This window comes from Clavelina lepadiformis, chromosome 1 (assembly GCF_947623445.1).
Source record: "Clavelina lepadiformis chromosome 1, kaClaLepa1.1, whole genome shotgun sequence".
Lineage (NCBI taxonomy): Eukaryota > Metazoa > Chordata > Ascidiacea > Aplousobranchia > Clavelinidae > Clavelina > Clavelina lepadiformis.
Window position 1 is genome coordinate 10921730 of NC_135240.1, and position 12019 is coordinate 10933748.

At 37.3% G+C, this 12019-nt stretch overlaps 2 protein-coding genes across 2 annotated transcripts; both read left to right on the forward strand.

Annotated features, from left to right (window-relative positions):
• The first annotated feature begins 3513 nt into the window (after positions 1 to 3513).
• LOC143464599 (actin-like protein 6B) lies at positions 3514 to 5536 on the forward strand. Its single transcript, XM_076962473.1, has 3 exons — positions 3514 to 4401; positions 4684 to 4905; positions 5035 to 5536. Exons 1-3 carry the CDS (start codon positions 3565 to 3567, stop codon positions 5248 to 5250), a joined length of 1275 nt encoding a protein of 424 aa, XP_076818588.1. The 5' UTR covers positions 3514 to 3564; the 3' UTR covers positions 5251 to 5536.
• A 2013-nt stretch (positions 5537 to 7549) lies between these two features.
• Positions 7550 to 9487, forward strand: LOC143449098 (general transcription factor II-I repeat domain-containing protein 2B-like). Its single transcript, XM_076949172.1, has one exon. It carries the CDS (start codon positions 7550 to 7552, stop codon positions 9485 to 9487), a length of 1938 nt encoding a protein of 645 aa, XP_076805287.1.
• The last annotated feature ends 2532 nt before the right edge of the window (positions 9488 to 12019 follow it).

The window sequence follows — 12019 nt, forward strand, 5'->3', positions numbered from 1 at the left end:
TCACACAAAAAGAAAGCAACATGAACTGAAGACGATTTACATCCAGAAAAACAAGCAAGAAATAAATGAATTGTTTCTGGGGGGTAAAACAAGGAATGTATCAAATGAAGTCAATAACCACTTGCTCTTGGCTATAATTATATAGCCTAAATAGCAATCACTTTTCACGATAACACTGAACAATGAAAAAATAAGAGCACTCTCTTTGTTTGTTTGATTTGTTTGACTTTACAGTAAGATGCATCGTACTGCACTGCTGCCCAAATTCTGCTTTAAAGTTAGATCAACAAAAAGCAGCAATAATACTTTTAAATGGCCTGCTATTATTTATACTTATATTTATTAATTGTCAACTCGATGGCGGAGTGATTAACATGCCTGGCTTGTAAATATGCAAGCCTGGTTCGATTCCCAGTTGCACTAGCCTACCTTTGAGATAGGCCTAGGTATGAATGATGCTTGCTGTTTCTGTTGTTAATTTATGCTGATCATCTTATAAAGTTTAAGTTGTGCAACAACTTTTCTTAGTCTGCTCAAGGATAAAGATTGTGATGCAAGCCTATACCATTATTTGAAATTAAGATGAAGGTGTTTTCCAGTGGAGTGCGGACGCAAATTTTGCTCTGCAATTCCAATGCAGCACAATTTTGTAGATTAGCATGTTTCACTGCGCCAGAGCGGCCAGATCTTCATATATGCTGTTGTGACTATGAAGTATGAATTGAGATAGCGATTTTAGCATGGCATGTGTGTGGTGGAGCGCGCCACCTTTTTGGAACACTTGTGTATAAAATACTAGGAATTTTGCGCCTAGTGGCGCATGTAGTGTTCAGGGTTCAAGCTTCAGTCCAGAAGTCATCGTTGTTATTAGTGAGCTCCAAATTAACGGAAGACACTAGTTATGCGGGCAATTGGCCCCACTGTTTACTCCATTATGGGGTAAAAATGGTCCCAAATCATTGGTATGCCTATCCTTTACAATGGAAAATACCTCGTTTTCGAACATAAATTAAAAGAAGAAAAACAACAATTTAGTTTAAATTTAAATTTAAACTAAAACATTGTTAGAGAAAAAAAATAGTCATCTTTTCAACGGCAAAAAGATTTTGTCAAACTGAGATCCAACTGTTTTTATTTGAAAATTAGTGAACCTATCTTGCCAGACATTTTGAATGATATGCCGCTGGTTAGAGTTAAAATAATGAAGTAGGTAGGCTACTTGTAGGCCTACATAGTTATGAAAACGTTGTATGACTACGCTTCTGATAAAAATAACCAATTTAACTGAGAACAAATTATGTTTTACAAAGTTTAAGGCGATTTTCGTGTGTTTACTTGACAAACCATGTACCGAACGAGGATAACACTTGAAGTTTGAACGTTTACTTCAGTAGTTTAATGCGTGTGACGGAAGCGAGCCAATTGTTTTTATTTAGTTTGATACATATTGATAAAATAAGGCCTACAATCACTAACTTTTTTTTGGCGGAGCAAGCCATTTTTCTTGCGATATCTTTATGTAGGCCAAAACTTACTTGCCACCAACCTAGCTATTGAATACCTAAAACCAACCTATTGAATACGTTTTAAATGGCCGGTTTCACACAGGATGGTTTTGCATGTGTGTTGTAATAATACCACTCGCTCTTTTAGTTATGAACCCGACTCATGTGTTTTCTGATTCATGATTAACATTTATGATTTTGATAAAAGCTTAAAGTGATGATAGATATACTTGATTACTTGCTTTGAACTATTTCCTGTGAAAATCTTCGTCGTACTTTCCTATGTTCTGCAAATAGGCTATTGTGACAAGTGATCTTTGTTTTCTATTCTTTTTGATCTCGGTCGAACCAATTTTAGTATGTCGCATTGTCTAAGCTATTTAGATATATATATGTAACTCTCATTCCGTTAGCATTCTTTTGCTGGATGCACCTCGGTGTACCAACCAGTCCGGTGCGTACGATTCAAACCACTAGGCAATATATAGGCTATGTTCATTTTTTTATCACACAAAAGAGTTCATATGCAACTCACCTGAACGAAGTCTTCACAATCCAAAACCTAGGAGCTCTTTTTCCGCGTTAACGAGGCCAATATACGACGGGTGCCTTCAAAATACACAGACTGGTATCAGATTTTGCGGTGTTATGCACACGCCGTGATCATACTGATGTAGCGATTGGGCTTGCCTATCACTAGATGATATCCAAAAAAAGTTGCCAACTCACAATTCGGCAGTATTTACCAATGATCGAGTATATACACTAATAAGTTGCGTAGATTTTGCTTTTATGATGCCTTAATTCTTGAAGTGGCAACAGCAAGCAAAACGCTACACTTAATTTAATTGACGGATTTTCTTAGTAGTGTTATGAAAAGAGTTTAAAACAACCTACTGTAATTTAACGCACAGCTTCAATGAAATTTCAAAGTTTTAATCCATCCACAAGCAATCGAAGTTGTCAAAATGATCTAAGCGGTCCAAGCGAACTTAGCCATCCAAACAAACATGTATATTTTGAGGTATCCAGTTAACGACAAAGCACATTTTACATCGGACAAAAAGAGGAAAAATAAACGATACGATGTGATACTGCGTTGCTGGTGGCACGCATAACCATGTTGACTCATGGGCCAATAAAATATGGTTCATGGTTGTGTGGTTTTATACAAGCGAGAATATAAAATAAAAAAATAAAGTTTTTTAAATTAATTTCTTGATATTTATTATTGGCTGATGTTCATGCACCCCAGGTTGGGAACTGGACAACCATGTAGCACAATTTTTTTTAATGCGCACACCTCCTAGGCAAGATTTCTCAGATCAATTGCTCGCTTTGCAAACTTTCCAGTTTGGGACAAAGTTGACCATGCGGTATATATCAATATATCACAGTTTTGAGTAGCGATGGCTGATGAGGTACAGTACGGTATCATATCTTTGGTCGTCTAAGTGTCAGGCTTTATTACTTAGCTGGATTTGGTGGTGGACCTGGCCTTGCTAGTTTTTAACATTCTATCTTTCTCAGATTGCATTATCGTAATACACGTTATTGTCCTCGTGGCCTTGCCACATTTTCATGTCTTAGCTATGGATTATAGTATTTATCATCACCGCTAGGCTTAATACGTTCGTGAACACCTGCGTCAGCAGTTTTCCCTTTCCCATCAATTAGGACGAAATAAAACTGAATGATGAATGAATTGCTTAGGTTCATGCTACCATTTACAAAATGGATTTCCCTAAAACCTGGTGCTATTGCCAGTGTGCAGTTCTTGCGTAGTATGAGGGTAGGGTAGGTTCATACAGGTTTAAGGAAGGACTAGAGTGTAGAGGTGTGGTGTCCAGCTTTAGTTTGACACCACACTGCTTTAGTTACTTTTTCAGGAAAGACAAAATGTATACTGTACTCCTTGTGATCTTATCAGTAGAAGAGAATTTGTTAAGAACTTAACAAAATATCTTGGTTTTACTTATACTGAATATTCTGTCTCAACTTCACATATTTTGAACTCATATTACCAGTCATTGTAAGCTTTACTATATTCAAGGACAAAATGAGTGGAGGGGTTTATGGTGGGGATGAGGTTGGAGCTCTTGTTTTCGATGCCGGATCACATTCATTTCGAGCAGGGTATGCTGGAGAAGATTGTCCAAAGGCAGATTTTCCAAGTCGAATTGGTGTGGAGATGGTCGAAGTCATGGAAACTGACAATGCTGAAGAAAGCAAGCCAGACAAAAAGTTAAGCATAGATACAAGTCAACTACTGTTTCCAAAGAAAGGAATGGAAGTTGTTACACCGATCAAAGACTGCATGATAGAAGACTGGGACACATTCGAAGCTTTGCTTAACCATGCCTACAAAAGGTATATCAGAAGTAGCCCAGAACAGCATCCAGTTCTTATGTCTGAACCAGCATGGAATGAAAGGAACAGGCGTGAAAAAATTGCGGAATTGATGTTTGAAAAATACAATGTACCTGCATTTTTTCTTTGCAAGTCTCCTGTACTATCAGCATTTGCAAATGGACGTTCTACTGGTGTGGTTTTGGACAGCGGTGCAACCCATACAACTGCAGTTCCAGTCCATGACGGTTATGTACTGCAGCAAGGTATTGTCAAATCTCCACTAGGAGGCGACTTTGTGCTGATGCAGTGTAAAGAAATGCTTCAGTCATTAAACATTGATGTCATTCCTCACTACTTGGTTGCCTCAAAAGAAGAAGTGAAGCCTGAAGCTTCAGCTAAATGGACACAGAAGAAAAACCTTCCAGATGTAACAGATTCTTGGAAAAAGTTCATGATTAATCACACGTTAGAAGATTTTGCTGCTTCAGTACTACAAGTTTCTGACACAGAGTATAATGAGCATGAATGTGTTAATTTACCAAAGGTAACCACTGTAATAATAGCGTAATCATAACTACCAGTTCGGAAAGGTGTACTTATAAGATTGTCCCATTGGCTTCCTAATGGCTCAGTGAAGCAGGCGTAGCGGTCTAGTGGATAAACACCCCACCAGTTTGAAGAAACATCTTTTAACTGCCTTGCTTAAACACATTATAACAGTGTCAGTAGCATAGCATAGATCAAACTTGTGTCACACTGTTTTTTGTCTGGCGTATTAATATAATATTACTGCAATGAAAATCCACAGCAGTTGTTTTTTATTCAGGTACCATATTACTTTCCAAATGGTTACAATAGAGAATTTGGCCATGAAAGGCTTGCGGTGGTTGAAAACCTCTTTAATCCATCGAAAGTAAGGGGAGCAGCCCCAAGTTCCATGCTTGGTGTCCCTAGTGTTGTGTCATCCTCCATAAACATGTGCGATGTGGACATAAGACCAGGATTATACAGCAGCATCATCGTAACTGGAGGGAACACACTCTTGCAGGTTTTCTTTATAGCTAAATTGGCATTGATGGGAGGGATCTTATTTAATTGTTATGTATTTAAATACATTACAACTGTATAGGTGCTAATGTTTTGTTTAATATTCTGTTTTATTTTTAATATTTTACAGGGTTTCACGGATCGTTTGAATAGTGAGCTTGCTTCAAAAACCCCTCCGAGTATGAGGTTAAAGATTAATGCAAGTTCAAGTTCTGTTGAAAGAAAGTATTCTCCCTGGGTTGGTGGTTCTATTCTTGCTTCTTTGGGAACTTTTCAGCAAATGTGGATTTCAAAAATGGAATATGAAGATGGTGGAAAATCTTGTGTAGAAAGGAAATGCCCGTGAAAGCAGTATTGAGTCTTATCTACGAGGTCTAGACATTTTAAATAAAAGTTCGAAATGCTGCATCATATTGCAACAAAACTCTGCATACATGCTCTTGAGCAAGCAAATCATCTGTTTTAAATGATGATTTTCTCTGATGAAATTGAATCACTGGTTTCTACTTGGACTAAGACAAAAGCACTGCCAAATACATTTATTGACTTTTAACAGCTTTTTAAGTGTATATCTCTCAATTGACAACATTGTTGCAATTTGTGAAGCATATATATACTTAGTAAACAGATTTCACAGGTTTCATGCAATAGTGTTTACTACATTTCTTAACTCAAGTCCAGCTGAATTGTAATAATGCTTAAAACTTTTTTGCTGTTGAATACCAAGACTCCCTTTGAACTTTGTTAGGCAAACCATACAGATCACAGGAAATGGTAGTATAACATCTTGCATTGTCAAATTGATAAAAATATGTTCGCTATGCCAAAAAATAATCATATGCACATGAAAGACCTTTCAACGTTACACATGTAAAGACAAAGAGTTTAAGACTGAATATGAGTTCTTTTTGCTCTTGTTCCTTGGCCTTTTCAATCTCTTCAGCTGAAGGTGCTGCATTCAATCCACCAGCTGCTCCACCCAAGCGAAACATGTTTTCATGCAATAAAGTAATTCAAAATTATTAATAGTCTTTAGTCTAAAAACAGAATTGAATTAAACACTGTTAAGAAATGAACTTGAGTCAAAAAAGCAGACATATGTATTGTCAGCAGTTGCATAGACAACATTGAAGGGCAAATATGCCTTTAAAATGTAGGTATACGTTCATGTACCCTTCCAATATTATGATTTGCAACATTAGACTGCAAAAATTTCCAAATGAATTTACAAACACATCCATTTATCTTGTCCATAACACACGAACCTGCTAAAATTTTTACGAAGCGCAAGGTGTTGCTCTGTCTGTCTGCAAACTTATGCTGATTAACATTTTACAGAGCGTCTACACCAGGGGTTCTTAACCTGTGGGTAATTACCCACTAGTGGGGAATTTGAGGATTTCAAGTGGGTAACGAAACACAATGTTAAATCTGGAATCAGATTTGCGTTGTGCAATCTCAAAAATAGAGCCTGACATTGACTCGATCGTCGCTGAAATGCAAGAACAAAAATCGCATTGACGTTGTTTGAAACTACGTAAACGTTCTTTAATGTTATTCTTCTCATTGAAATTGTTCTTTTTGTTAAATACCATTGTGCTTTGGGATATGTCACACAGGTCACTAGGATTCATTTTGATTTTTCAGTCAGTTTTAAAAGTATGTGGGGAATATAGGTTTATTAAGTAGCGGAAGTGGGTAATGAAAAGAAAAAGATTAAGAACCCCTGGTCTACACCAAGATTAACTTTTTACATCTTGCAACTTTGGTTATCAACACTTGTCTTATAAGCCACAGGCTAACGTTTGTCCACCCTTGCTTTAGCCCGAATTGTTTAAACAAACAACAGACCAGTGGTTTCCAGCTTTGGGTCGGTGAGTTACAATTTAAGTTCTTGTAAAGAGCCTAATAAGCAAATGATTAAAAGTGGGATTCTGCAAGAAAAAGATTATTGCAGCAAGGGGGCCATTTGGAAGTCACTGCAATAAGCCTAAACAACCTAAGTCAGTGTATATTGCAGATATGTTAATTATGTCATATTGACCATTTCAATATTGCTGTTGATAGCAAACTATTCCCTGTTTCTTTCATCATAATAATCAAACGTTCCATATCATAGTCTTTTTTTATGGCAAAGATAAGTAACCAAAGATAGATAAAATATGTCTACCAAGAAAGCGAATAAGCAATCAAGCAAATGTTAAACTGGTTTGTTCAATTGTAACTCTTCTTTCATGAACTGTCATAGCGGAGCAACCACTCTTTTTAAAAGAGCGTCCGTCGCTGAAAGAGTGTCGCTAACGCTTCTCGCTAAGAAAAAGCGCATTCTTTTTCGCAATTCAATAGCGAAAGAATATTCACGTGAAAGATCCGAACCACCATCACGTTAGGTGGTTACTTGTTAATTGCCTTAAGCCAGGGGTCGGCAACCTGCGGCTCTTATTAATTTTATTGCTACAGTAGAAACAAACAGAAGAACACTCGCGTCTTTATCTCACTGAGCACATTATAGTAAATGAAAGCATAATCATTCTGGTTGTGACGTCATAATTAGTCGATTAACATAAAGGTTGTTTTTAGCAGTCTACTAGCAGCAGTTAGATTAGACTATTAGAGAGTGCGCAGGCTGTAACAGCCAACCAACTATGAGTAAATCTAAGAAAAGAAAAGTGTCTGAAGAAAACAAAACGTTCAACGATTCGTGGATAAATTCATTTGCTTTCATTGCTGATAAGACCGGTTTACCAGTGTGCTTAATATGTAACGAGAAATTAGCAAACAACCAAAAGTCAAATGTTGAAAGACATTTCGAAAATAAACATTTATCTTTTGCTCAAAAATATTCAGGAGATGCAAGAAAAAAAGCTGTTTTAGAACTAATGCGGAACGTTGATCGAAGCAAACATCAATTTAATAAGTGGATCAAGTCTGCAAATGCCACCACGTATGCCAGTTTTGTGGCCGCTCAGGAAATAGTAAAGCATGGTCAGCCATTTACTGATGGAGAATATATAAAAAATTCATTCATTAAGATATCTGAACATTTATTCACGGACTTTAGAAACAAGAGTGAAATTGTGCAAAAAATCCGTGACATGCCACTCTCTGCAAAAACTGTTCAAGACAGAACCTCAAGAATGGCAGAAGACATCTCCAAACAGCAAATAAAAGATATAAATTCCGCAGTAGCGTACTCTATTGCCTGTGATGAGTCTAAAGACAAAAGTGATATTGAACAAATAGCACTATTTTGCCGATATGTAAGCTCTGCTGGGCCACAAGAAGAATTAATTGAGTTGATACCTCTGAAAAGCCAAACGCGTGGGGAAGACATATGTGAGGCTGTTTTGGAATGTTTAAGAAAAAAGGGTATAAATACAAGCCATCTGGTGTCAGTAGCTACTGATGGGGCACCTAGCATGACAGGTGCAAACAAGGGTTTTGTAGCTTTACTGCAAAAGTCTTTGGGCAGAAAGCTGCTTACTTTTCATTGCATCTTACATCAAGAGGCCCTGTGTGCTAAAACTTTTCCTCCAGAATGCACGGAAGTAATGAATGTCGTCATGCAAATTATCAATAAAATAAGGGCAAGCCCTTTAAATCACCGTCAGTTCCGTATGCTATTGGACGAAGTGGATAGCATGTACTCTGATCTCTTGTTGTACAATAAAGTACGGTGGCTATCCAGAGATGAAGTGTTGAAACGCTTTGTCATATGTTTGAAAGAAGTGAAAACGTTTTTGGACAGCAAAGAGCTTAATTATCCTCAACTGGAACAGGCGGAATGGCTGGAAAAACTACACTTTATGGTAGATATGACAGCTCACCTAAACGCGCTCAACACAACTCTTCAAGGGAAAGGATGCACAGCCCTGCACATGCTGGAAGATGTTTTTGCATTCGAACGTAAGTTCATGGTATATGCCAGAGATTTACAGAGAGGTACATTATCTCACTTCTCTTGTTTGAGAGAGTTCAAACAAACTCACAGTGGCATTACAATAAATGTGGAATATTTGCAATCCGCAATCATAGCAATGCAATGTTCATTTGGGAAACGCTTCTGTGAGTTTAGAAAAGAAAAGAAGACTTTATCCTTCTCTGTTTCTCCCTTCAGCAGCGATCCATCGGAACTAAATATGATTGCATTATCAGGTGTGAGTCAACCAGATTTTGAACTGGAATTGGCCGACATAGCCGACAAAGACATATGGATATCCAAGTTTAGACGCCTGACAGCTGACCTTGAGGATGTACCCCGTCAGAAGGCCGATCTTGCTCAGGGTCACAATTGGAGCAAAATTGAAAACCTCCCAAAACCAGACCAATTCATTTTCGAAACATGGAATGCTCTCCCTGATACGTATGATAATATAAAAAAGTATGCTCTTGGGACCCTGTCGATATTTGGATCCACATACGTATGTGAGCAACTTTTCTCTAACATGAACTACATTAAAAACAGATACCGCACACGTCTCACAGATGACAGCTTACAATCATGTGTGAAGATGAAGATGACATCCTACAGCCCTCACGTACAGATGCTTTGCAATGAAATGCAAGAGCAAAAATCACATTAATTAAATCTTACTGAATTAACTGCTTTTATAAATGCGACACATGACAGTTTTGTTACAAAGTGTCGTTTTCGTTTTATTGTGAAAATAGTTTTGCAGCTCCCAGTGATTTTTGTTTTGTGGAATATCGGTTAAAATGGCTCTTTAAGTGCAAAAGGTTGCCGGTTGCCCCAGCCGGTTGCCCCTGCCTTAAGCTATGCTCCAAGCAGTCAAAATTTTTTTCTCAATTTGAAAAAAGAGCGCGCACAAAAACGAGCGTGTTTGTGCCCATGTCTATGAATTGTTGTTACAAATAGATTATGTAATTATGCAAACATTCAAGCATCTTTTGATCAAAGTGACTGGAAAAAGTGGTTATAAAACATTTGAAAAAAATCCAACCAGCATGCTGGTATAAATACAACAAAAGCAATACAACAATAAAATCAATTTATTTTTAGCACCACTCTGCCAACGGGCCATGGAATTGAGGCTTCGATGTACAATGGGGTGTTCTACTCTCTTTTTCCTTTGCACTGCTATATTAAAGTATTAAGGCAAGGGGGCAAATACTTCTCTTTTATTCCCCTCCCTCCTTCCTCTGCTTTCGTTTTCTATGTCTTTCTTTCCTTACGCGCCGTGTATTTTGTTTTCACTGACTGCAGACATGTCGTTCTTATGCCATGTGGGCCCTTTGGACATAAATACTCGCTAACCGCACTTACCACTCCATAATCAGGCTGCCGAGCCTACACTTCTGTCTTCTCTGTTAGCATGACGAAAACAGAAAATGACTCTCGTCCTTTCTACACTATATGTACAGTCACAGTGGGCTACAACAAAACTAAAACCGCAACACCTTCATAAATAAAATATAAAATTATAGACGCTAAACAGTACAAGCACCAGGCCTAAACAAAACATGTTTTTTGTCTGTTGTGTTCAATAAATCTCTTTTGTGTCAACGCAAAAAATTATCTCGTGTATTTTTGCATGCGATGTCTATGGATTTTAGGCTATAGAAAACATATAAACAAATATTATGTTGTTGGTTGTCACATCCAGCATTTGACATCGTTTTGATAGTTGCTTGACTTCATCTTGAAAGTTGAAACACCTTAATTTTTTCATTTTGTCGTCGTAATTCTTGCAATTCTGCTGTTTGCTTGCTATAAAAAGTTCGTTGTAGCAACCGTTGTTTACTGGGCGTTGGAAGACGCTGTTTGCATTGTCTTCCAAGTTGTAATGTTATAATCACGTATCTGCTATTTACCACGCTATGATTGCATAACGTCATACTTGCCATAGGTTCATTCTCAGTTCACGACATAATTGTTATCCAATGGAAGAATAGTTGATTGACAACCTGTCTCGTAAACAGGTTATCTGCATTGCATAATGAACTCTCAGAGTTGTAAATAACCCTTGTGAGATCGACAACTTAATGGGTAAACATGTTTTTCTGCTCCATTGACCCCATAATAACCGCATTGTCATTCTAAAATATAGAGTGTTGATTGGTAATTAATTCCTTCATTAAAGATTCCCTTGTCAAAATTAACACTTAACCTATAAATCTTCGAGTCCAAAACATTTCCTGCTTCAATATGCGCATTGTGTTTCTTTAATACTTCCTTTCAGTGTATATATGTACCTTTCCATGCTATAATTTTAGTTTTGTGATAGTGTGAATTTGAATGAATGAGAAAGAGATAGGCCTAGATCCTAACAGCTCTGAGTGCAATCTCCTTAAGTGATCTTGTAATGTAGAGAGATGCGCTTTGATTCCAATTGCGTTCTTAAAATCCTTTTTCTATGATCAGTAATATTGCTGTAGTTTCTCGTGTTTGTCCAAAGTAATGAAGAAGAGCATTAAAAAAGAAATTAATCAGATTTTCAGTATTTAATATTATATATATATAATCTATTGAACAGTTGTATAGGGAATTTCTAGACAGGATTCACAACCTTTTAATTGTTCTTAAGAGTCAGATTGCAATACAATAAGATAACTGTGGAATGCACTAACCAGCGTATACCAGCTTCAAGGGGTCACCAATGTGGTGGTCGAATAGTTAAGAATCCAGATTACGAGTAAGGAAGGTTGCGTTTCTTTCCAGTGAGAGCGTGTTGTCTCAAGCGTAGATTACCTGAACAAATCAGACTCGTGAAAATCGAACTTGCACTGTTGATCTCGTCCGCTTGAACGATAAGTACGCATGCAAACGATTAAATACCGCGCATACCACAAACATCAGCTCAGACCATAGATAATATACAAACACGTGTGCTCATACAATGTCCATAGCGCAGGCACAATCTAATGTATATGTCCAAGCGATGTCCGCAAAATCACTGAAGGGTGGTACCGTGGCCGCCACAGCGACTTCCATTATTATAGTTATCAAAATATTTCTACATCTATTTATTTTTATCAAAATATTTGGGTATGCATCAATTAACCCTAACCAGTATCTATTTTAGAAAATGCAGTGCAAATTGCAATTTTGACAACGTAAACATCTATTTCGGGTAATGATAAATCAAATGTGTTAT

Coding starts and splice junctions, on each gene's coding strand:
- LOC143464599 (XM_076962473.1), top strand. CDS start 3,565: ATGAGTGGAGGGGTTTATGGTGGGGATGAGGTTGGAGCTCTTGTTTTC. Junction 4,402..4,683: donor AATGTGTTAATTTACCAAAG/GTAACCACTGTA, acceptor TTTTTTATTCAG/GTACCATATTACTTTCCAAA. Junction 4,906..5,034: donor GAGGGAACACACTCTTGCAG/GTTTTCTTTATA, acceptor AATATTTTACAG/GGTTTCACGGATCGTTTGAA.
- LOC143449098 (XM_076949172.1), top strand. CDS start 7,550: ATGAGTAAATCTAAGAAAAGAAAAGTGTCTGAAGAAAACAAAACGTTC.